The 27,034-nt window shown below is 44.7% G+C and overlaps 1 protein-coding gene across 8 annotated transcripts in view; it reads right to left on the bottom strand.

Annotated features, from left to right (window-relative positions):
- TENM2 (teneurin transmembrane protein 2) overlaps nucleotides 1-27,034 on the bottom strand; it is a 960,873-nt gene that overhangs the window by 162,889 nt on the left and 770,950 nt on the right. For all 8 annotated transcript variants that reach the window (XM_057729532.1, XM_057729570.1, XM_057729561.1 and 5 more), the window contains 2 exons: nucleotides 20,926-21,027; nucleotides 1,564-1,758 (listed from right to left, as the gene is read on the bottom strand). In XM_057729532.1, coding sequence (XP_057585515.1) covers nucleotides 1,564-1,758; nucleotides 20,926-21,027 — 297 coding nt within the window. The remainder of the gene's footprint in view (nucleotides 1-1,563; nucleotides 1,759-20,925; nucleotides 21,028-27,034) is intronic.

Raw genomic sequence — 27,034 nt, forward strand, 5'->3', positions numbered from 1 at the left:
TCTTAGAAGAATAATGCCACGGAAGCTGAGTCTTTGTGCAAATAGTTCTGAAAACTATGAAATGGGAGCTGTCACAAGGGGAGCTTTTGTGTGTGTACCTGAGGGCCATTACTTTGTGCTAAGGGCTGTAATGACTGGTTCTTTTGTGTAGAACCCCAGAGAGACTTAAATTAATGAGATGAGAGAACAGATCCTCATAGCATCTGAAGTCCATTCCTATCAGCATGGCAGTGAGAAGCTGAGAGAGAACACGGGCCTCTGGTGTCCAACAGGATCTTCTCTGTGGGGGCATCTTGGGTGCTCACTTCAAGCTGTCTTCCATGGGGTAGGCAATGGGCTCCACTTCTCCCCTTAGTTTGGTGGCTAAGTTGACACTTTTTTTTTCCACTGGGAGTGTGGGAGGGGAGAGAGCTGCCTGCGTTGCATGGGGACATTTCACTGGGAGATGGACTGAGCGGAAAATCGCTCAGCTGGAAGACAAGACTGAGCCAATTCAAAGACTGGGGAGCAGGCGACGGATGGAGAGAACCTGGGTTTTTACCTTCCTTCCAACTGTGGTTGATCCTTTATAAGGGGAGACGCAATAGATGGGCAACTAGGGACCATATTCTGGAAGGTAAATGCAAAAGGAGAAGGCTGACAGGCAGCTTGGCAGAGTTCCGGTGCCTTACGGGTCCCAACACCTTGCTACCAAATGGCTTCTAGAAGCACTAGCCAGAGTAACTAGGACTAGTTAGAGCTGGCTTCTGAACACCTCCGGGGAGGTGCTTATTCCCTGCATTCCTATACCTCCTCCCCAAAGCCCCCTCTTCTGATCACCAAGCCTGATCTCATACTGGATTCAGTTGATCACATCCCCTGATGTTCCCCAACGTGTGCTAGAGGCCGCTTCAAAGCAGGCTAGAGTGAGCTCTTCAGCACCCATCAAATCCCAGCCCTCTTGCTGCACACCCTTTCTCCCCTAAGTCTCTGTGATTGCAGGTAACCAGGATCATTTGCCCTATATGGTGTCTCTAAATGACATGGGTACCTACAGTCTTTCAAGCCTGACTGCCTTCTATTGATATTAATTTTTGCAGAAATATTTACACAGACATATACGGGTCTGAGATTACCAGGAGCAGTTTAAAACAAAAGAAAACAGCTTTGGGGAAGGGAGGAGGATTAAGGATTCTTGTTTCTTTATTCTGGACAGCATAATTCCCAATTCAGAGGACTTTAAATAAAGCAGAAAAAAAGAGGAAGATAGGGGAAGGGGAAGGAAGAAAAAGGAAAAGAAAGAGCAGGAAGAGGAGGAGGAGAAGAGACAGAGAAGAGACAGAAGAGGGAGACAGAGACAGAAAAACAAAGCAGAAAGAGAAAAGGAGCTAATTCACGTAAAGGAGGGGAAAACAAAACACACCTTCCAGACCTTTCTCTCTTCAGTTTTACAACTTAAGAAAGCCATCAAGGCCAAGGGGTTTGAAGTGCAAAATGTTGAAACTTCCTTTGCAAACCGTGGAGCCAGGACTGGGCTCATCAGCAAAGGTCCCGTCCTGCAAACACCCCCGCCGCGGCACTCACCTTCCTCGCAGTGCTCGCCTTTGTAGCCGGCAGAGCAGACACAGTTGCCATCAATGCAGGAGCCGTGGCCCCCACAGGAAGGATCGATGCACTGGTTCAAGGGCACGTCGCACTCCGCGCCTTTCCAGCCGCTGTAGCACTGGCATGTCCCTTTCGAGTACTGTCCATTCCCGCTGCACAGGACGGGGCAGGCGGCTGCAAAGAGCAAAGACAGAGCACCAGGTCACGGGGGCCAGCTCCTGAAGGGCTGTGTCGGTCTAAGGAGGCAGAGCCGGCCAGGCATCTCGGCTTTGCTTGCGGTGTTCTAGGCTGGGGACCTGGGCCACGGAGGTGCAGAGCCACCTTCAGATAAACAATAACCACCACGACATAAATGTTACTAGTGATAACTAATAAGGACCTACTGTATAGCACAGGGAACTCTACTCAGTACTCTGTAATGACCTATAGGGGAAAAGAATCTAAAAAAGAGAGGATATATGTATATGTATAACTGATTCACTTTGCTGTACAGCAGAAACTAACACAACATTGGAAATCAACTATACATCAATAAAAATTAATTTTAAAAATGCTACTCATAACAGCAGTTACCACCAACTGAATGCTTATTATATGCTGGGCATAGCGTACGTAGGATGCGTCCCATGCGATTTACTGCTGAATCGTCATAATCACCCAGCCAGGTGGAGGCTAGGATAATAAGCCATTTTACAGGCGAGGCTCAGACTGGTGAAATTGCTGAAATCACAAAGCTCACAAGTAGGGGGCCCCACTGGAAACCGGGTTCCCTCAACTCTAAGCTGCGCCTTCACGAAGCTGCATGGACATGCGTGTTGTTGCTGTTGTTGGTCACGGGGACCAGAGCCCATGGGGCAGGGTATTTTACCCTCAGATTAGTCAGGTCCGATTCCTGATAAGTTTATGTTCATTGAAAAGGAAGGGGATGGGCCACTGTTGAGACACAATCTCTCTTTGCTTCACTTTCCTTATCTAGACCACAAAGAAACAACTGTGCCTACCCCAAAGCGTAACATGTGTGATGAAACAGGAAGAGGAAATATGCCTGGCCTTAAAAAAAAAAAAAAAAAAGGAAGGGGAGGGGAGGGGAAGGCAGGCTAAAGACATGAAATCTCGAGCAGTTCATGGAAGCAGGGACCCTCTTGCCTCTGGGGAGGAGAAGAAGGCTGATGGTCAGTGGGGATGGTGTGGCGTGAACGGCCAACAGCTGTCATCCGTGTGGCTTCAGTCATGCCAATACTGCCCCTTTGGAGGTCATCAAGGGCGGGATTTGAGGGGTCACCTTCAGGCTTTGGACTTTTCACTTTAGGATCAGTTTGTTAAGAACCTGAATTTCCAACCTGGCTTCTAGCGTGAGCCTAAAATGAGGGCACGCTCCAGGCTACGGAACTGGCGTTCAGAGACCTTCAGAAACAACCTACAGCGGTGTTTTAACAATTCCTGGTTTACCTGTGATTTGGAATACACAGGCTCCAAGAATTCTACAGGCACATGTGTGCGTACAACTGGAATGGTCTCCCCATCCCCTGACACAATTACATGTCTAATTATATCTAACTCCCGTAGCAATGGCCCCACCCATCCTATCAATCCCCTTTTGTTGTCAAGTTCTATTTAGTTTTTATAGTACTTAATTCTCCTTCTGTGAGTGTCTAATTTCCCAAAGATACAGTAAACGACTCAAGGAGAAGACTGTGGTTATCACTGTTGATTTCCTTCCAGCGCTGCCTTCATGAATGTTGGCTTGATTGAGTACATATTTCTGTTGCGTTCCTGAAATTCAGGGATTCCCAAGTGCTGGGGGTGTGGGCGAGCACAAAACGGTCATTTATGAACAGTGAGGGAAGAACAATTTCTAGAGTGGACCTCGTGTTACACACACAATGCCTTTTTCTGGGGAAGTGCGTATTGATTGTGATTGACCTTAATTGTAAACTGACATGAAACAAAAACATCTCAACAGTTGACATGTGATCGAGGGGCTATTCCCCCCCCCCACGACCACACACAAATGCTTTATAATAGCTGTAAAAACAACAATTTCCATAGAATTCTTATCCTTATGAATCGACCAGAGAAGCAGAATGCGTTCACAAGTGAGAACATCAACGTTACATGTTAAATTTAGATACACTCTTTCGCCATGTAGGGAGAATGCCTTCTATTTCCAAGAGACCTGAGCAGACAGATCTGTAGAGTGGCTACCCATGCTGATTGTCTGAGAGAGGGTAGAGGAAAGCGTTTTGAACCAGGGTGCCCAAGATTCAAATCAGAGACTGTGCAAATACGAACCAGCAGGAGAAATGATGGGCTCTCCCAAAGTACTGAGAGGGTTTCCAGGACAAAGGAAATTGGTTCCACGTCAGTGCCCCATGGGACTCATGCTAAGCTCTAGGTCAGGGAAGGCTAATGAGCGCACATGAGCGACTCTTCTCCCTTCCTGCACCTCATGGCATCTTGTCCTCCTACCCTTCAATGTAGCTCCTTGGCTGGGACGCGGGAGCAGGCAGAGTTGGCAAGAGAAAAGTCACTTGCCAGTTCTGATGTGGGTAACGCTTGTGGGATATCTTCTGGTAGGAAGACTAGAATCAGCATCATTTCTTACCCCACTTCCACCCTTGCACACTCAAACAGGAAAACACTGAGAAGCGTGGCTACCCGTATCTAGTGATGAGAGCTTCCAAGGGCTGTTGCTGACTTGAGGGTTATGTACTGGACTTGTCCTGGATGGCAGACAAAGGTACCGCAAATCACCACCAGTGGGCTCCCAAAGCACTTTCCTTCCACCCAAAAGGTGGAAGAGGGTAGAACGTAAGGAACAAACACTTGTTGTCTTTATTAATTGATAAAATACAGTTAGGATTATTTTCTTTATTCATACTGAAACTGTTTTTCTTCTGCATAAAACTCCACGTGGTGAAAAAAAAAATGGATTGTCTAGAAGGTAAGAATGGATTTTATTTAAAACCAGGTGCCTGGGAAATCAAATTGAAAATATGACCTACTTAAGTTACTCAGGGAAAAAACGGTGGAGAATAGTCAGGTCAGAGAGTTCTCCACATTCTAAATGCAGCCTTCCTTCAATATGCTTGCTGCACGCTCACCGGGAGGGTGCTAAAAAATGCAGAACACTGTGATGTTCCCCCAAAAGCAGGGCATTCGACAGGCTCCGCTGATGTCACATAAAAAAAGCAGAAGGCACGTTAAAGGAGAGCGATACTCTCCAGAAACCCATTTTGCCGCGGGACAGACTGCAAATGTCAGGTGAGCGCCCTCCAGTGGTCACTGGGCTGACCTGCATGGAGAACTCTTTCCCTTAGGGTAACTGACTCATCCTCAGACACAACTCAACCCAGAGATTAACAGTATGAAAGGCTCAGCCTGGTCCTCATCTGAGAGGCTGCATGTGAAGTGGGGACTTCTGCATTAATCACTTTTCTTATAGTTTTACTATCACTAAGTCTACAAGATTTTTTTTTTTTTTAATGATAGGTCATAGGACAAACAATTCTGACTCCACCTGCCTGGAAGTGCTATGGAACAGAAGTGGAAAGAACAAGGGTTTTGATGATGTCTGAAAGACCTGGGTTCAAATCCTGACCCATCACTTACCAGCTGTGGGATTCTGACAAGATTACTGTACTTCTCTGAGACCCACTTTCCCCATCAGAAAATTGTCTCTCAGAGTTGATGGGAACATTAAGTGTGCTAACATGCTTGAGGACTCAAAACAGTAGCTGACACCTGGTTTGTAACTAACAGATGTTCCCTTGTGAAATTCCAAGCTGAATCACCAAACTGACTTCAAGGGTTAATAAAATTAAAAATGCAGTAGGTCTCAAAGGTCTCATACCACCATGACCACCACCACCACCACCACCACCAGAAGAAGAAAATCAAATAATACTATTAGAAAGATGTCATCCTTTTCTTCCCCTAGTCTTCTCTGGTTGTGGGCAGGAGGTGGTTCTGGAATCACCTGGGGAAAGTTTTATGTCCCTCTCTCTCTCCCCTCTTCCTATGGCTTCCCAGAAGCACAGCACTATACATTCAAGCTTCTATCTAAAATTAATTAAAATGTTTGCACAAAGTGACTATTCCTGTTTTACTAAATCTAGTAAATGGAAGCTCTAAGACTTGCTCAGAAGAAAAATAAATTACCGCTGCCACTAACGACTGACAAGTTAACAGCCTGATGACAAAAAAATGACACAATTTAGATTCACCTAAATGGTGTAAAGCTCATTTTAATGATCAAGCTGGAGCTTTTTTTTTTTCCTGCCTTCAAAGTTCTCTTTAAGGGATGCAATGAATTATCAGTGTTAGTTACTCAGTGGGAAGTAATAGGACAAGCCACCCATGTCTGCTGCTGCTTTAAGTAAAATGGGTCCCATGTACTTAGAGCTTGTAGTACAGAGACTACCTGGAGAGAAGGTAGAGGGGGTTGAAGAGACCCAGCCAGCCAGCCAGCCAGCCAGAGGGAAAATGCCTGCATCTTGTGAGCTGGACTAGACGTGCTGAGGGACTTTCAAACAATGTATCTTTTTAAAAATAGGGTTGCCATATGATTCTGCAATCCCACTTCTGGGCATATATCAGGACAAAGCTACAATTTGAAAAGATACACACATCCCAATGTTCATAGCAGCACTATTCACAATAGCCAAGACGTGGAAACCACCTAAATGTCCATTGACAGATGAATGGATAAAGAAGATGTGGTACACATATGGAACAATGGAACACTACTCAGTCACAAAAAAGAATGAAATAATGTCGTCTGGGGCAACGTGGGTGGACCTAGAGATTATCATTCTAAGCGAAATAAGTCAGAAAGAGAAAGACAAGTAGCATACGATATCACTTAAATGTGGAATATAAAATACAACACAAATGAACTTATCTATGAATCAGAAACAAGACTCACAGAAACAGAGAACAGACTTGTGGTTGCCAAGGGGAGAGGGGAGTAGGGGAGGGACAGATTAGGAGTTTGGGATTAGCAGATGCAAACTATCATATATAGAATGGATAAATGACAAGGTCCGACTGTATAGCACAGGGAACTATATTCAGTATCCTGTGTTATACCATAGAGGAAAAGAATATGAAAAAGTATACATATATATGTATAACTGAATCACTTTGCTGTACAGCAGAAACTAACACATCGTAAATCAACCATACTTCAGTAAAATTAACAAAAAACAAGTAACGTACCTTATAAAAATGATTTGAAATGTGATTGAAAATCCCTCCGGAGAAGAGATTTGGGAATAGTTGAACCTAGTACTCCAAGTAAATTGTCAAAATTGTACTAACAATTGACTGCCTCACATCCCAGTTAGTCAATAAACACTTATGAAGACCCTAATACGTGCTAGTGGCTGGGTTAGGTGGTAGGAAAAAGGGACAGAGAAATAAAGATGCCTTGAGTCTTGTGAAGCAATTGAGGATATATTTGGGTCACAGAGGTGAGGCACACAAAGTCCAGTGTCCTCAAAACCAAAACTGGTGCCCTATTGTCTTTTGAGATTGTGGACATAGCCTGGTGCTGAGCTGAAGTCAGGAAAGGCAAGTTTCGCTTCTTGTAAGATCCTCGCGATTGCAGTCTATTGGGTTGGCCAAAAAGTTCACTCGGGGTTTTCCGTAACATCTTGCGGTGTTAGACACTGTACTTGGTAGACAGTAAAACTGGACCTCTACTGTGCACCATGTTCAGAAATAAATCTGGTACAGATTAAAGATCCCAAGAGGAGAAAAAGCTACAACAGTATTAGAAAAAGCATTGAAGACTAGTTTTATTTTCTTGGGAGTGGGATATAGAAAAAAGACAAATTCCAGAAACCAAGAAGATCAGATTTGATCACTTAAAATTTAAACCTTCTATACAACAAAGAACACCCTAAACAAAACTGAGGGATGAGCAACGCTGGGAAAAAAATATTTGCTAGCATATTTTACAGAACAGAGCTTGATATATGAAATACAAATCAATAAAAAGAGACAGATGAATGAAAACCTGGGCAAAGGACATATAAATATAAGTATAAACTGCCAATAAAAGAAAAGATTCTCAGCTTCATTAGCAATTCAATAAGTATAGATAAAAAATGAGAAATAATCCTTGACTTATCAGAGTAAAAAAATCTTTAAGCTTTTATATATAGAATGGATAAACAAAAAAGCACAGAGAACCATATGCAGTACCCTCTTATAAACCATAATGGAAAGGAATATACAAAAAGAATGTGTGTATATATATACATATACACACACACAACTGAATGACTGCTGTATAGCATAAATTAATGCAACATTGTAAATCAACTATACTTCAATTAAAAAAGTAAACAAAAAAACAAACAAAATCTGAAAGGCTGATAACTATCCATGCTGCCCTGGCTGAAGGGAAATGGGCTCTGTCACAGCAGGTGGGGGCAGAAATCCCACCTAGCTTCTAGGGGGATCATCTGTCCCTATCTGAATAGCTCCCTGGTGCCCCATGCCCAACCAGAAGCCTGTTTTGACCTTGGTGCTTCAGTTCCCCCCCCCCCCCATTAGACGGGCAGGACAAGAAAGGGCTGTTTTTGTAGGAAGAGTGAAGAGGCTGGAAAGCAGAACTGAGGAGTAGTGACGAAAGTACACATGCAAAGATCACCAGCCATTCTGATCACAATGATAGCTTCTGACCCGAACAGCCCCCACCTTCCTGCCTGGAGCATTCGGACAGTCTCGTTGGTCTCAGTGGGGCACAGGATCCATCAGGCCCCCCCCCCCCGCTCCCCGCCCCGTGAAGAGAGGAAAGCAAAGGATGCTTCTGACAGATGGGGGCAGAGTCTCCGGCTCAGAGGGCCAAAGTTCAGGTGCACCCATTTCCTCGTTCTCGTTCTGTCAAATGGCACATTAATAAGCACGGAAGTGATTCAGGGAAGAATTTCCAGAAGGACGAAAAACTCATCAGGTGTGTCAGATCGCTGACATTCAGGAGCCATGTGGGGAAAGAAGCACACGCTGACTTAAGCACGAAAGTATGGATGCTTTAATTAATCCGGGGTGAATTTAATTGCTTTAGTTAAGTGGAAATCGGGTTAAAAATGATGCAGAGCATGCTGGGGTGTGTTAAAAACATGACATATGAGTTGGATGAATCGATAAATTAAAAGTGCACAGATGTTTTAATTAAACCCAGGGACGTTAACGAAGATCGCAAGAGACTTTTAAGCCTATGATTAATTCAATCCATTTAAAATACCTGTAGAGATATGGGGATGACTCCATTTTGAGTTATAGAAGTTCTCAATCGATAAGTGCTTAAGCTGTTCTTAAAAAATGCCTAAGTTTTGTGTGTGTGTGTATGTGTGACTGAATGGCATTAATGACATAATGAATATTTAAAACTTTCAGAGTACACAGTAAGCTTTTCGCAGCTCAAGTCCAGACTGAAGTAGCTTTTCATTCCTATTATGATTCAAGCATTGAGATGAGCTTGCAAATTACTGGTGTCCTGTTATCCACAAGCATGGGAGCTTCCCCAAGACATGAAGGTCTGTTTATTCACTGCTCTCTTCCCAGCAGATAGAACAGGACCAGGCAGTGTAGGCTTATGAGTTAGACGGTCCAAATTTCCCTTCATTTTTACCAGCTGTGTGATTATGGACATTTTATTTTTAGCCTCAATTTCTATATCTTTAAAATGGGACAGGACTTCTCTGGTGGCGCAGTGGTTAAGAATCCACCTGCCAATGCAGGGGACATGGGTTTGAGCCCTGGTCCAGGAAGATCCCACATGCCGCGGAGCAACTAAGCCCATGCGCCACAACTACTGAGCCTGTGCTCTAGAGTCTGCGAGCCACAACTACTGAGCCCACGGGCCGCAACTATTGAAGCCCATGCGCCTAGAGCCCGTGCTCCGTAAAAGAGAAGCCACTGCAATGAGAAGTCTGCGCACCACCAAGAACAGTAGCCCCCGCTCGTCATAACTAGAGAAAAGCCCATGTGCAGCAATGAAGACTCAATGTAGCCAATAAATAAATAAATAAATTTATATTTAAAAAAATGGGACAAAAATTCTGGATTAAAAACCCACGGTGTTTTTACCAAGGGGGAAGAGGGGTGGGGGGGGGATGGGGGGGATGAATTGGGAGATTGGGATTCCCATATACACATTTACTAATAAGAAAAAAAAATCAAATTGTACACTTTAAATATATGCAGTTCATTGTATGTCAATTATATCTGGATAAAAGTTCTTAAAAAAAGCCCATGGTGTTTTTAAGAAGATGAAATGAGATAATGCCTATGCAGTGCTATGTACATAGTAAGAAATCTATAGATATGATTTTATTATCATTATTTTTATTGGGAGAGAACAGTTCCAAATCATCACATCATAAAGAGACAAGAGAGGGGGAAAAACTCTCATTCCCATCATTCATCCCAGCCGACCTCCTCTCTAAAGGCTGGTTTATTTCCCAATACGGAAGTTTTTTCTAAAACCAGAGGACTTTCCCACCTTTGTACGCATCACACCTATAGCAAGGTTCTCTGTGGTCAGGTACTCCCCTTTCTAAGACTGTTCTGCAACTTATGTAGTAGTTTAAAAAGAAAACAAAAAGTTTTCAGTCTCAGAAGCGATCTGACTTGGGGGAGGGCTGACTGAGGTAGGTCCTGCCAAGTGATTTCTATTGGGTGATGCAACAAGCACGGGAAACGGCGGGAGTGGCCACGCGCTGGAGGCATGGACTCGCACGAGGGCACCAAATAAAGGGCACTGCCGCTTTCAAGCTGTGGAGGCAGGCATCCGCCACACCCGTTTGGCAAGCTGGGGAGAACGGAAGGTAAAAGTGATATTGCTGCTCCTGTTCAGTTCTCTCTAAGCTGTCTAAGCAGAGTCCAAGAGCAACGTCATCCAGACTTGGACGTGGATGTGTGCGTGAGTCCTCTGGGGATGCTGTGAGAACGCTATTCTGATTCAGAGGGTCTGGCATGGGGCTGCAGGGTTTGGATATTTAACAAGCTCTCCAGGCTGATGCTAGCACCCCAGACCTACTGAATCAGAAACTCTGGGGCGGCGGGGTGGGGAATCCAGCCAGTTGTGAGTTAACAGGTGATTCTGATGAGTAGGGTTCTAAAGCCATATCTGGGCTAGCACCTTAACCTCTCTAAACCTCAGTTTCCTTAGCTGTGAAATGGGGATGATGCATGATGTGAGGACAACCTAAGATCATTCTGGTTAAACCCTCTGCACAGTGCCTGGCATGGACACTTTGTGTTCAATATGTGCAGAGATTCTTACACTATTTTATCAAAGGTGCCTTTGCTGCGTGTGGAGACTCACTTTCTGCAACGTGTGAACCAAGGGCCCGGCTTCAAACCCCACCTCCTGGTCCTTGCTGCCAAAGGATCCCTGCACGTTTTCTCAGGTCAAGAGTGGGAGGAAGGAGTGATGGGATCCAGCCTCGAACTGCAGTGGGTGGTGGAATGGCTCCTGTGGGCAGCAGCCACGGCCCCCGACCCGTCTGCATTATGGGGGATTGCGCAGGGAGCTGGGATGGCAGAGGGAGACAGGTGTGAAAGACTGAGGGTCTAAAGGAACATCTGTGGTCGTTCCAGGAAGCACAGGTGGGATCTGATCATCTTTCATTGAGACAGCTGAGGCCAGCTACGAAAGGGGAAAGTGGCTTCTTTGCCAAGGATGCTCTGAGGGGAGCATTTCTGGGGTGGTGGGGAGGACCCCTACACCACTGGTGAGGATGAAGAGGCTTGTCGTCCCTCTCCTGAGAGCAGACATCCACTAAGGGGAGCAACTGATGGGGAGACGGTAACGCAGGTTGGGGGTAGAGGCAGCCAGAAGGGTCAGGCAGCTGAGCTGTCTGTGGGGGCTTTGACAGTGAGTGGTCACTGCCCCCCATTCAAGCGGTCTTCCTGCCAAGTTAGGAAAACCAAGTGAGAGCCACAAGCTTCAAACTCAGCCAGACATGGCCTCAAAATCTAGCCCACAGTGTGACCCTGGGCAAGTAGCTTACTTTCTCTAAGTCTCTGCTTCTCCTGTAAAATGGGGAGACTGACAATGATTTCAAAGGCTAGTGAAGATCAGGGCTTCCCTGGTGGCACAGTGGTTAAGAATCCGCCTGCCAATGCAGGGGATGCAGGCTCAAGCCCTGGGTCGGGAAGATCCCACATGCCACGGAGCAACTAAGTCCGGGTGCCACAACTACTGAGCTCTAGAGTCCTCGAGCCACAACCACTGAGTCCATGCACCACAACCACTGAAGCCCACGTGCCTAGAGCCCGTGCTCTGCAACAAGAGAAGCAACCGCACTGAGAAGCCCACGCACTGCAACGAAGAGTAGCCTCTGCTCTCCGCAACTACAGAAAGCCCGTGCGCAGCAACGAAGACCAGTGCAGCCAATAAATATAAAATTAAAAAAGATTGAATTCATTAAAAAAAAAAAAGGCTTGTGAAGATTAATGCTGGCTAATATTTATGGAGCGCTCAATATGTGCCAAGCACAGTTCTACATGCTTCTCATGCATTTGCTCTTTAGTCCTCACAGCAATCCAACAGGTAGTCTTGCTATTGCTTCCATTTTATGGATGAGAAAACGAAGGCTCAGAGAAGTTAAGTAATTTTCTAAAATGGGAACAGTTAACTAGAGGAGCATGGACTCAAACCTAGCCAATTCCAGCTCTACAGCTTTCATTCCTAATAGCTTTGCCCTTCCGAGCTAATGCAGGCAGACCACAGAACACAGGGCATTTCTTTTCCGTAAACCCTTGTTGGTTCCTCCTTTTGGTCACTCCCCCTCCCCCACTTGCTCTCTCCCTTGCTTCACTGACGTTTGTGTCTCGATGCTGGCTGATTTATCCCTGTGTGATTAATCCAACAAACTAGAACCCTGTTTTCTAGCATTCACTTGGTCTTGTACGTTTTCCAGCCATGTGTTTATCTTTATGATCCTCGACCCCCGAAATTCAATCCCCTAGACATTTAGAGAGCACTGACTCTTTCCTGGGTGCCAACCTAGCTGCAGGGAGGTACCAAGCAAACTGCTGGAGGCCTGTGATTCAGCAGGAGAAACCGATGTAACGCCCCAGGCAGAACAAGGCACAGCATAAAGGGCCACTGCCAAGGTGTCGCCAAGTCCTGTGCGACTGCAGGGTTCTCTCTGTGGGTGCATCAGGGAAGTGGTGACCTGGGAGCTTGGTCCTCAAGGATCAGCAGCAGTTTGACAGGAAAGGTTGAGAAGGATAATGTTCCAGCCAAGAAAACAGCATGAGCAGAGAGGAAGGAGCAGGGCCGTGGTGTCTACGAGGGACAAGTAGCGGGAATCTATGGTGTATGGGACTTAGTGGGAGATGGTGGCAAAGGAGCTCAGATCATGGGAGGCCTTGAAGGTCATCCTAAGAAATACGTTACTTATTCTCAGCATAGGGCCCCTGACCATCCGCGTCAGAGCCCTATGGGAGGATAATTAAAAATGCACATGCCTGGGCTTCCCTGGTGGCGCAGTGGTTAAGAATCCACCTGCCAATGCAGGGGACACGGGTTTGATCCCTGGGCTGGGATCCACATGCCACACAGCAACTAAGCCTGTGTGCCACAACTACTGAGCCTGTGCTCTAGAGCCTGTGAGCCACAACTAATGAGCCCACGTGCCACAACTATTGAAGTCCACGCACCTAGAGCCGATGCTCTGCAACGAGAGAAGCCACCACAATGAGACACCTGTGCACCACAACGAAGAGTAGCCCCCGCTCGCTGCATCTAGAGAAAGCCCGTGTGCAGCAATGGAGACCCAATGCAGCCAATAAATAAATAAGTAAATAAATATTTTTTAAAAAACGGTAGCTCGAGCTACCAGTCCTACTGATTCAGAACTGGCTGGCATGGGGGAAGAGCCTGGGAATATGCATTTATAACAATCTCTCCAGATAAATGTCTTTAAACTAAAGACGGGCAACCATTGTGGGAGGCAACTGGGAGCCGCTGCAGGTGTTTGAGGAGAGCAGTGCCATGCTACTAAGAGCTGTGGGAGAAAGGTGGTGAGGAGGAGGACTGCCATCAGGGAGCAGCTGCTGGCCAAGTGAACAGGGCAGTGGCTGTGAGGATAGGAGCACAATGTGCTGAAGGTCAGTGAAACGGGAGTTGGCAAATGATAAGATGAGGGAGGTGATGGAACGTCCCAGCTGGTGGCTGGGAGGACAGTGGCTCAGAGCAACAGCCTCTGATTTCAGACGGACTTTATTTCAAATGGCTCCTTTGCCACTCTCCACCTAGTAAACCCTAGTTTCCTCTCCTGAAGGTTTCCGGGGTTCAAACCCAAGTCCTAGTGTGCAACCACCACACAAACTGCTTGCAAAGCACATCTTCCTTACACCTCACATCTTGCCAGGTGAATCCATCTCATGGCTGGTCTAGCGTTAAGAGGCCAGGCCAGATTGCTAGGTGTGAATCCCAGCAATACCACTTACAAGCTGAGTGATCTTGAGCAAGTTACTTCACCTCTCTCTGCTTCATGTTCCTTATCTGTAGAAGAGGACAAGAGTCATCTACAAAACAGGACAATGAATAATTCCATGAAATAATTACGCAGTTGCTTAGTGTAGCGGTCGGTTCATAGCAAGAACTCAACAAATGTCAGCGATGATGGTGGTGATTTGACTTTAGTGCTAGAACGTGGCCTAGAGGGACCGGGTAGTGGGTACATTTACCAGGTAACAGGAGAAAAAAGGCAAGATACCCATTCTTTTTTTTCAAGGCTCCACAGAAAGTGGGTGGGAGCAGAGACCAAGCCCCAGAGAGAAGACGTCACATTCCTGTGGTTGTGGCATCTCTGGGCCTCCCCTGACAGCTGTTCAGCAGTGGGCGTTATCATTTCTAACCGCTATTAAACATGTATTACTGAACAAGGAAGGCTCTGGCATGTTAAGTGTCTACTGCAGGGTGGGGCCTTCCGCGCAGCACCAAGTACGCCATCTGAGAAGCCAGTGTCAAAACGACATCATCAGAAGCCTTGGATCTCTTCTGAAAGGAAAAACTGCTTTACGCACAACCCAAGGAAGCATTCTAAGTCAACGAGAAACCTTCAAATAAAAGTCAGTGAAAGTAAAAGAAATCAGCGTTAAAAAGCATCTCATCCACAACAAATAGCATAAAGGTATAGTAATGAGAAAGTCATGCAAGGGGATTAGTAATAACAGAAAAAGCCATAAACTAAACAATAACTGAATAATAAGCATGATTCTAGCTGGACAGGAGAGGCCCCTGATGGAAAACGGTACAACTTATCAGGAAAGAAACGCCATGTTTCCTCAAGCTCTGAATCTGTACAGGTTGCTTACTGCATTAAACAATGAATGACATTCTATGCTAGAAGACACTATTCGGTGTAGCTCTTTCACTACACTCTTCCTCCAAGGATTTGCTCCACATTCCCTGATACTAACTGACGATTTTCATAGATCCACACTTTATTGCTTCATGAACTTCCTTATCTTCTCCTTAATGACGCCTATAGCACTCAGAGTCCACATCCCAGTACTTTGGACTTACGCCTGCATTTCCACTTGCCTATCACCTGCATCCATCAGACCGGAAGCTCTCAGAAGGCAGGTCCTGGCGTTCCTGACCCTGGTTGTATTCCTGGTACTTAGTGCAGTACCTGGCTCGCAGCAGGTGCATGATAAACATTTGCTGGGTGCACGAATGTGTTCGGCCCCCTGAACTGATTTGGAATAAGGTGTTAGAAGCCTCACACCTTCTTCTGGGGTGAGGGTCAGTTCCACTTTGACTTCTGAGCCCTTTGGAGCCCCCAGTTTGGTGGGGGCTGTGGAATGAATGACCTGCAAATTCACGCTGACTGCTCCCTCCATTCACTGCGAGGATGTCTTTGGATGCCTGATGCAGACTGGCAGCTTTATCAGGAGACAAGGAGCTGCCGTCTGCACTGCACATCTGAGGGCACAGGAGGCGCAGTGTGAGGTCAGGAGAGTAAATCTGCATTTCTGTCACCTGGACACACACCCGGCCGCTCGGATGTGATGGGAATCTCGCTTGCTAATGTGGCAAACTCTCCCCCTGGCAAGAGGGCCTGAGTCTGTCGGCTGCCTGCACTAGCAGGAACTGGCAGACCTGAGGCATCCTGGGCACAGCTGGCAGTGCAGCAGGAACAAAAGGGAATGCGAGTTTGTGATGCAGGAGGACCTGGGCTCGGGCCCTCCTAAAGGCTTTTATCAAGAAAGAAGGACATTCTTAAAAAAAAAAAAAGAAGGACATGATCGTGGGCCACAGCCGGGAGATGGCATGCACCGGTCAGGGTGGCGGAGGCCTCGGGACCAGCTGTCTCTCCTCTCTGCACTTGCTAGCACGACTACCTCACCCCATCTGCTCCAGGTCACTCCCTGCTAACACCTAGGAGCTTCCTGGGCTCACAAGCTGTTTGTGAGTGGCAATTTGTCATAGCCACTGACAGACTGTGTAGGACCAATGGGGTACAGCCACCCAAGCATCTCTGTCTCATGTGTGAGGGGTGAGGAGTAGGTACACACATGCTCACACCTACAACCACATTTGAATCTTTTTCTTACTAAAGATCAGAAGTGCACCTTTGATAGGATTCACTGAGGAAGGCACAGCATCTTGTGAAAAATGCATAACTTCAGTCTAATCACAAGTAAACAACAGACAAACTCGCATCCAGGGACAAGCTAAAAAATACCTGACCAGTACTCCTCAAGGTGGTCAAAGTCATGAAAGACAAGAAAAGAATGAGGAACCCTCGCAGGTTGGAGGCGACTAAGGAGACGTGACGACTAAAAACAATGTGGGATCTGGACCAGAAAAAAAAAAAGGGCAAAATTAGAAACAAGTCTGTAAATTAGTCAATAGCATTGATCAATGTTAATTTCCTGGTTTCACTAACTGAACTTTGCTCATTTAAAATGTTGACATTAGGGGACACTGAGTGAACTCTGGGAACTCTATGCACTATTTTTGCAACTTGTCTGCAAGACAAAAATGCTTTTAATATAAAAAGCTTAAAATACTGGGGGGTTGTTAAAATAGGATTTATCTCACATTGTTGATATGAGAACAGATAAGGTAGTACATATTAAGTACTTTACACAATGCCTGGTACATCTTTAATACTTAATAACTATTAGTTGTTATTAAAAAAATATCTGAAATGGAGTCTTAACAGACCACAAGTAAAAACAGGCGCTAATCAGTAAGTTTACCCATTTGAAGTTGGTAGAGTTAAATCTTTGTGTGCCTACTTTTACTGGGTTCTTACTTTATCGCACAGGTGTAGGTAGTGAATTCTGTTCTTTTCAGGAGCCTATACTTAGGAGATGAGATGTTCAAGGCTTGAATTTCTCTAGGAGCCAGCCTGGCTCACATGCGCTATACAGAAGGACCCAATTTGGGGATCCTTGATGTGAGATGAATGTGTGAGAAGCTGACTTGGCTTGGTTGCTCAGGGCAGTGAAAAAAATTCCTTTCTCGAATGCAAATCAAAACAACAATGAGGTACCACCTCACACCAGTCAGAACGGCCATCATTAAAAAGTCTACACATAACAAAAGCTAGGGAGGGTGTGGAGAAATGGGAACCCCTCCTGTACAGCTGGTGGGAATGCAAATTGGTGCAGCCACTACGGAAAAGAGTATGGAGGTTCCTTAAAAAACTAAAAGTAGAGTACCTCTGTGTTCATATCAGCGCTATTTACAATAGGCAAGACATGGAAACAACCCAAGTGTCCATTGACAGATGAATACATAAAGAAGATGTAGTACACACACACACACACACAATGGAATATGACTCAGCCATAAAAAAGAATGAAATAATGTCATTTGCAGCAACGTGGATTATCATACTAAAGTAAGTCAGAAAGACAAATACCATATGATATCACTTATATGTGGAATCTAAAATACGACACAAACGAGCATATCTACAAAAGAGAAACAGACTTTCGGACATAGAAATCAGAGTTGTGGGGACTTCCCTGGTGGTGCAGTGGTTAAGAATCCACCTGCCAACGCAGGGGACGCAGGTTCGAGCCCTTGTCCCGGAAGATCCCACATGCCGCGGACCAACTAAGCTCATGCGCCACAACTACTGAGCCTGCGCTCTAGAGCCAGCGAGCCACAACTATTGAGCCCACATGCCACAACTACTGAAGCCCGCATGCCTAGAGCCTGTGCCCTGCAACAAGAGAAGCCACCGCAATGAGAAGCTCGTGCACTGCAATGAAGAGTAGCCCCTGCTCATCACAACTAGAGAAAGCCCGTGTACAGCAACAAAGACCCAACACAGCAAATAAATAAATAAATAAAGTAAGTAAATAAATCAATAATTTATTTTTAAAAAAAAGAAATCAGACTTGTGGTTGCCAAGGGGGAAGGGGAGGTGGGGAGCGATGGATTTGGAGTTTGAGATTAGCGGATGCAAACTAGTATATATAGGATGCATAAACAAGACCCTACTGTTTAGCACAGGGCACTATGTTCAATATCCTGTGATAAAGCATAATAGAAAAGAAGATGAAAAAGAACAGATATACATATAACTGAGTCACTTTGCTGTACACCAGAAACTAACATAACACTGTAAATCAATTACACTTCAATAAAATTTTAAAAAAGAAAATATTCCTTTCTCAATAAAGGTGGCACTAACATTTCCCTATTTATTGCAACGGATTCCAGTTTTCTCTTTTTTAACTTTTCATTCTGACCTGGTTCCTTTTAAAATAAATTCATCTGTGTAAACCTAGTAGGTAGACTTAAAGAAATATGTAAAGGGAATAAAAATTCTGATGGCCCACGAATTTGGTAAAAATCGTAAAGGTGGTACATGAAAGAGAAAAGTGTGGGAAGTAAGGGTTTAGAGTGTTTCCGAACACTGTCGTTAATGAAGTTGCTTAAACTGCGCTCATTTCAAAAATACTAAGGACTCCACATCTTTAGGGCAAAGAGGTAGAAGCTTACTCCTGACACCCTTAAGCCAGCTTTGCCAAGAACAAATGTGGAAACAAGCAGAAAGCAATTTTATTCTCTAAACGCTTCAATTTTGTCCACTGTAGGCATCAACAGCTGAATTAAAACATACAACAAGTTCAGAGGCCGATTTCAGGAACAGCTTCTGAGTATGCAGGAGGAACTACTCTTAACAGCCACTCGATATTTGTTTCGCGAGGATCAATTATATACCATGGCTAATGCATGCTCAGAGTGTGCACCCAGCCACAGTACAGGTGGTGAATGCAAAACACACACTGAGAGGCCTTTTAAGCAGCTAAATGCACACCCCATTACAGATCCATAATGCAGAATGGACGCTCATCTGCAAATGGATGGAGAGCGAAGAGTTCTTAAATGGCTGGGGTACTCAGGGCTGAAAAGCCGGTCCCTAGATGTGCAGTCAGAGCACACACGGTTTTTAGGATTAATAATACATCGATGTGTGTCAGTGTTAATATACATTTACAGCTCACAGGTCCTGCAGCTGGGGGTTCAGCCCATTTGCAGCCACAGAGAAAAGGACGATTCTGTCCTTCCTCTCATTAACGCCTGCACTCCCAGGAAAATTAGATTACCCAAGAAAAGCCATTCAAATGCTATTGAGGTTTTCCCTCCTTTAACTCCTTTGCTTGGAAAAGTACTTGGCACCGTGAGGCAGAGTGTCATCTACCTGTCTCCATCAGAGCCCATCAGAACTGGAGCAAAGGGCTGGCCGCTAGGAGCACCAGGCTCCGCTGTCTGCTTGGGGATGTGTCCACATGCCACAGGGCAGAGGGTGCTAAGGTGAGAAGCAGCTGACAGAATGGTCCTGTAGCTTCTTGTTCTCTTCTCCTTTTGTATCTGACAGGTTTACCAAGCCTTTCACACAATCATGATCGTGTGGTCCATGATATGAATGTCTGAGGTGTCATCTAGGAGTGAGTCTCACACACACATGCAACCAAATCCAGAACTTCAGGCACACACAAAAAAGTCCCATTCACTTATCAGTCAGCATTCAGCAGGATGGGAACTGCAAACATCTGAAATACTGTGAATATCTGAAATATGATTTTTCCAAGCCACTGCGGTGAGGGTGGGGGAAAGGAGTGGTGCTACTAACATCGACAGAGCACCTTTATTAATGATTGCCTCTCTCTCAGAACGTCAAGGCAGGATGGTATTTTAATGAAGAGCACATAAAAGGATGAAAATACTATATGAATATACAGCTAAATATATTATGGCATATCTAAATAAAAGATGGTAAAACTAAGCCCTCCAAGGGCTAACAAAGCGTTCTGCTAAGAGCTTGAGATGTGTTCTCTTTTTCCATCCTCACAATGAATTTAGGAAGGAATTCCCCCCTTTTCCAGAGGAGGAAACAGAGATTCAGACACGTTAGATCACTTGCTCAAGGTCACAGAGATCCTGAATGGCCAAGCTTGGGACTGGAACCCAGGAATGCCTGGCTCCAGAGCAAGGGCTTGGAACCTCTCCATCACTGTTTTTCAGTCTCAAAACAATGGGTGGGAATCAGTGTAGTCAGTGTATCTCATTTTTAAAAAGTGAAATAGGACAGTATAGAAAAGAAACGTGAAGTGTTGTTTTCTGAAAGTCTCATTTTAATTTTAGGGTTGTATTTATCTAGAATATATACTTGTGTAGTTGTGCATGCACCATGTCTAAAAAGTGTGAGAAGCTCTGCTTGATACTGCACTTGCCTGTGACTGCACTACTTGAAGGTCAAGCTCAAGGTCTCTTGTTAGCAAGGTATGCAGCCCCTAAGTCCCCTGTTCTTGCAAGAGTCATCTTCTCTCCTATATTATCTTTCCCCCAAGAATCCCAGGGCCCCAGTCATTCTGTGCAAGGCAGTGTAGATAAATTAATAATACAATTTAAAACCGATTCCACCAAGATAAATAGCGCTTCCTAGATTAAGAGCGTAGCTGGCCAGAATGAATGAAATTTACTAACCCTGAGATGCTTAATCTTCCATTACATAGCAGTTAATGATTATAAGAAAGGAGTGATGGTAATTCACTTCTGCTTTTACAGGAAATCTAACCATCTCATTTTTAGCAAATCTCTCTTCTCAGCACACCTCAACGCCAAGGATAACTGCCCTGCTCTTACAGGTATATTGGCCAATTGTCATATATCAAAGCCTACTCTTTGCCAAAGTGTCAGGATGTGTAGCATGCATGGGCTTGTAAGATATCCCAGTGGAATTTGCTGGGGAGGCTACTTTGGTGCCTCCTCTCCCACCCCTTTTGAGAAGTGTATTTTCTATTTCCCAATCATAGCAGGGAAGTGGTAGTAAATACCTTTAGCACAGTCTGCTCCTAGAAATCCCGGGAAGCAGTGACACAGCCCGGACACACATTCACCATTCCCATGGCAGTTACGTGGACAGTCCTGCACTGAATCTGAAAAAGAGAGAAATTGAACAGTTATTTTTTCCTTTGCCTGCTGGTGAAACAATTTAATAGTCAGCCATCCACCATTTTCCAGGAGCAGTGATAGTGACCTCATTTGCCTACAGAGGACAGGTAGGGAGAAGTGATAGAAGTAGGAGAATAGGGATGGGTGGGGACTGAGGCAATTTGGGCCATGCATGGATGGTCCAGCTAACCACTGCCCTCCCTGTGATTAGCCCAGGCAGGAATATGGGGTAATATTGCTGCAATTTTTGCTTTTTCAAAAGAAACTACTTATCTGGATTTAAAAAGTACAATTTTCCATGTTTGAACGCTGGCAAGTTCTTAAACACTGTAAGCCCCACCCTGCCCCAATATCATGCTGCCAATCTGAGATTTAGTCTGAGATGTGGGATATCAGCTTTCAGCCTTGGGTATAGAGGGTGATTCTCCAAACGACAGTGGTGGCTCCTGATCTCAGGCTTGTAGAGTTAAAAAAAAAAAAAAATCCCCTGCATTAAAGAAAGAGAAGTCTAAATATGTTAAGACCGGTCAACTTTGGCATGATTTGGGGATTCATTAAGTAGTAGGTTTGGGATGGTACAAAAGTTCTTTTATGCATAGCTTTTTGCAGATTTTATTTTTCATGAAAATCCATTAGTTCACCCTTGTTCTAACCTGTACAGCCATCTTATTTTGTGATTTACCTTACTATGTGTATTCTCAAGTAACGCCTTCAAAGAGATCATTTCGGAACTTTTCCATGTTGATTTAGGTCTGCACAGAAGTAGATATATTCTTTTAAAATTATGATTACTATTAACCTCATTTTGTCTTACATTCAAATAAACACATTTAGACTTTCAGGTTCTAAATTATTAAGATGATGAAAAGCCACTGTGCCCCAAAGACGACATGACACAGTCCCTGGGGAGCCGGGGACACTGGCTTGGTGATGTGTATGAAAGACTATGAAGTCTAATTGTCCCTAACGGAGTCACCTGCGTGTGGTAAGGGAGGTTTTTCTCTAAACCAAATTTCCCACTTATTCCCACTCTGGGCTGAAAAAAACCAAACCACGCCATAGGGCTTTCTACCTATAGTGCTTCATTTCTCAGCTCTCTTCTTCCAGAATCAGGCTGTGGTTGGTTTCTGGCACTGGGAGAACTCAATCAGTGTGTCTACTTTTTCAAAATCAGTATCAAGCCAATGTCTTTTCTTTTCTTTTTTTTTTTTTTTGGCCGTGCCATGTGCTTGCAGATCTTAGTTCCCCCACCGGGGATTAAACCTGTGCCCTCAGCAGTGAAAGCACAGAGTCCCAACCACTGGACCGCCAGGGAATTCCCAAGCCAATTTCTTTAGTGTCTAACAATTATCACTGCAGGCTCAACTCCTTGAGCTTGGCTCTATAAAGGTGGGCGGAGAAGTATCCAAGTGGCTATCGATTTGTTTCATCTATTTATCCTCCCTTCCTTCTTTCATTCAAAAAGCATTAGGTTGAATCATATGAAGTAGCTGCTTTTGCAGGTCAAAAGTCAGCAATTTCACATGATGTTAGCAGACGATTTGCCACGGGTCTCTTGAGCTCCTGAATGTCTTATGAGCAGAGGCACTGACTGCCTTCCCTCTAGACTATCTTTTTAAAGGCTGTCCGTATAGAGAACAGCCTTGGGAGATAGAGACAGTGTCTGTCTCCAGAGCAAAGGGCAAGTTTAGTTACTGTCCAGTATAATAAAGATAATGTTTCTCTCCAGAGAAAAGAATGAGCAGGCTCACTGCCCGTTTGGAGACTTGGGGAGAGTAAACTCAGAGTTTCTCTCCTGTAATGTAACCCACTGCCTGTGTAGGTATCACTTGGCCCTGTTTGGGCTGCCCTGGGAGCAGGGAACTGGGGCTTCAGAAACTGACACATATGCTGATACTCTGGGTATCACATTGCTCTGAGGAATAAAGTCTTTTATCTCTGATCCAGGAGCATCTCCTCTTCTGATAACATCTATGAGACTGTGGCCAGCTAATGTCTTACCTTACTATTAGGGTGAGATCTCAGACCTGTCACAGTCCTTGACATAGGCTTTACTTTATTAACTGAGCATCTGTTATATGCAAGGCACCCTACGAGGCACCGGTGAATAGAGTGATGGCTAAGGTGGACACAGTCCCTGACATCACAGAACTTTTACTGTCATAGAGAATACAGGCCAAAAAAAATCATCAAAATAAAATAAAAGTTGTAATATGTGCTTTGAAGAGAATAGGATACTGTGCTAGGGAGTAAGAGGAGGAAGCTATTTAGAGAGGACAGTCAGGAGAACGGGCAGGCCTCTCTATTCTATGCAGGTGACATATAAGTGTGAGCTGGAACAGCCAAGAAAAGAGCAAGGTGAGGAGTATTCCAGGCGGGGGACTTCCCTGGTGGTCCAGTGGTTAGGACTCCATGCTTGTACTGCTGTGGGTCTGGGTTCGATCCCTGGTTGGGGGAACTAAGATCCCACAAACTCGTGGTGAGGAAGGAAGGAAAGAAGGAAGGGAGGAAGGCAGGGAGGGAAGGAAGGAAGGAAGGAAGGAAGGAAGGGTATTCGAGGCAGGAGGAAGAGCTTATGCAAAGGCCTTGAGGTGGAAAAAAGCAGAACTGAATCCCATGTGGCTGGAGGGTAGCTAAAAAGGAATAGAGTGACTTAATATGAGTTTGGAGACACCCAGATCATCTAGGGCCCTGGAGGCCATGATGATGAGTTGGACTTTATTCTGGGACCAATGGGAACAAATGAAAAGTTTTAAACATAGAAATGACATTATCCAGCTTGCATCTTCAGAAGTCACTCCGACAGCAAAGTAGAGCTTGATTCTCACTGAGCACTTGGGTCCGGGGATGGTTTGGTGGAAATTGACATGGCTGAGGTCAAAGCTCCCTGTTCTCCAATCTAACATCCTCAGAGATAGAGCAGCGAAGAGAGGAAGCTTTTTGCCATCACAGTCCCAGGGAAAAGAACTGAGGTTTTTGCATAGGCTCTGTGCTGGGCTGGAAGGCCTCCTTGCTCTTTAGCCGAGGTATTTATCCTTAAGTCTCAGTTTAGAAAACATTTAGCTTCTAGGCATCTTCCTTCTCTACTTCCCTCAACCTGGGTTCTGTACCCTTTTCTCTATCTTCCCCTAATTCCTATAATTGTGTTTATACCTCTCTCTCTCCTCTCATCAGGCTCCATGAGGAAGAGACCAGATCTGAACTGTATTCTCAATGCTCAGCACACAGTAGGTCCTTGGTAAACAGTTGTTGAAGTGTGTGTGTATATGTGTGTGTGTATGCACAAGCAGCCCAGAGGGTAGGAGAATCCAAAATAAGCAAAAACTGCAATGAAGAGTATTTTTCATTCAATTTCCCCAGGTCTTTTTTCAAAATTAATTTTTATTGGAGTATAGTTCCTTTACAATGTTGTGTTAGTTTCTGCTATACGGCAAAGTGTATCAGCCATAGGTATACAAATATCCCCTCTTTTTAAGAGTTCCTTCCCATTTAGGTCACCACAGAGCACTAAGTAGAGTTCCCTATGTTGTACAGTAGATTCTCATTAGTTATCTATTTTACGTACAGTAGTGTATATATGTCAGTCCCAATCTCCCAATTCATCCCCCCTCCCCGCCCCACCTTGGTATCCACACGTTTGTTTTCTACGTTTTTGTCTCTATTTCTGCTTTGCAAATAAGTTCATCTGTAGCATTTTTCTAGATTCCACATATTAGTGATATTACATGATATTTGTTTTTCTCTTTCTGACTTACTTCACTCTGTATAACAGTCCCTAGGTCTATCCATGTCTCTGCAAATGGCACAATTTCATTCCTTTTTATGGCTGAGTAATATTCTGTTGTATATATGTACCACATATTCTTCATCCATTTGTCTGTTGATGGGCATTTAGGTTGCTTCCATGTCCTGGGTATTGTAAATAGTGCTGCAATGAACATTGGGGTGCATGTGTCTTTTGGAATTATGGTTTTCTCTGGGTATGTGCCCAGCAGTGGGATTGCTGGGTCATGGGGTAGTTCTGTTTTCAGTTTTTTAAGGAACCTCCATACTGTTCTCCATAGTGGTTGTATCAATTAACATTCCCCGCCCCGCCCCAGGTCTTATCTTTGAAGCATTTCTACAGTTTTTGAGGAAAGCAACAATCATGTGGTACTACTGAAATACACCCCTCTCAGACCCCTTTTTCCAATGCTCAGTTAAATATTACTCTTGAAACCTTAGCAGCTCTCCTTTTTGTCAACCTGGTTGAAGTTTTCTTGAGGAAACCATGGCAGGGGATGAGAGAGAGAGCCCAGGAGATGGGATTTTTACACGAGCGGAGGCTAGCCTCCCTGAAATCTGCACCGCACTTCAAGAACGCCACTCTGTTGTCCCCCGAGATGAAACTCATTTCTGAAAGCAGTCTGCTTCTCTCCAAAACACGTCAAAAGACTTCCCTGAGTCAAAGGCATATTTAGCGTGATGGCTGGTTGACACCCGTCTAACATCTTTCCTTCTGTTTCATATCACAGGGGCTTTCGGCGCTCCTGGCTGCTCTTGATGGAGAACGTTCCGGTAATAGATATGTGTGGGAGACTCTCCGAACCAAATAAAACACTGTTCTTTTCCCTACATTTGAGGCCAATTACTATCATTGCTCTATCAAGATGTCTGCCCAACTATTAGGCCGATTACCTTTGACTTTCTCTTTAAGCTGCAGTCCAGACAAGAGAAATCCTCCGGGGAGAAGTGCTATTCCCAGCTCCGAGGGGCAAGTGAGGGTAATGGCCTGGGGGGAGGGCATCTCACGACTGCCGTCTGTGTCCGTGTGGAAAAGGTGATGGAGGGCAGAAGCCAGTACTAGATAATAAGGCCCCCAGACGACTTGCTGTGTGCAAGCGAGAGGGATTTCTCTGGCTAGACTCCAAAGCAATCCAGTGGTGAAGAGCACAGGCTCTGGAGAGTCTGGATCTGACTCCACCTCTTTCTAGCTGCGTATGACCTTGGGCAACTTGTTTAACTTCTCTGAGTCTGGGCTTCCTCAGCTGGAAAACAGAATATGGGTAGCACTGACCTCATACAACGACTCTATGGGTTGACTGATCTAGCCCCCAGAAGGGCCAAGTCCAGGGGCTGGGACATGGTCAACTCTCTATAGATGTGCCCTTGTTATTGTTTTTGTTATTATTATTATTTTATTATTCCACTGAATCTTTGTAGACTCCAGCTAAGCCAGCTGCTGTGTGTGGGGTGTGCTGTGATGTGCATCACGCCTTTGAGTTTAAACATAAGAAGAATGGATGGACCTGGAGACTGTCATACTGAGTGAAGTAAGTCAGACAGAGAAAGACAGATATCATAGGATATCGCTTATATGTGGAATCTAAAAAAATGGTCCAAATGAACTTATTTACAAAACAAACCCAGAGTCACAGATGTAGAAAACAAACTTATGGTTACTCAGGGAATAAGGCGGGGAGGGATAAACTGGGAGCTTGGGACTGACATATACACATTACTACATATAAAATAGATAACGAATAAGGACCTACTGTATAGCACAGGGAACTCTACACCATACTCTGTAATGGCCTATATGGGAAAAGAATCTAAAAGAGAGTAGATATGTGTATATGTATATCTGATTCACTTTACTATACATCTGAAACTAACACAACATTGTAAATCAACTATACTCCAATAAAAATTAAAAAAAAACAAAAACAAAAAAACACGCAAGGTGACCAAAAGGATATCATTTCTCATCATGTTCTTAAAGAAAGACTTTTTTATCTTAATGTCTGAGACTAGTCCCAATTGCATTGCCGGTTTCTTCCTTTTATGATCTAGTTTTCATCCTTTTACTTTTTTCCCCCTCATTGGTACATAACCTGATCCTGGAAATTTTCCCTAACTGCGGAATACTTCTCCAGTGGCTTTTCTGATACAAAGTGTATGCCATTAGTGTAGAGCAGGGTTTGGCAAACTTTTTCTGTCAAGTGACACAGA

This window comes from Hippopotamus amphibius, chromosome 1, assembly GCF_030028045.1.
Source record: "Hippopotamus amphibius kiboko isolate mHipAmp2 chromosome 1, mHipAmp2.hap2, whole genome shotgun sequence".
Classification (NCBI taxonomy): domain Eukaryota; kingdom Metazoa; phylum Chordata; class Mammalia; order Artiodactyla; family Hippopotamidae; genus Hippopotamus; species Hippopotamus amphibius.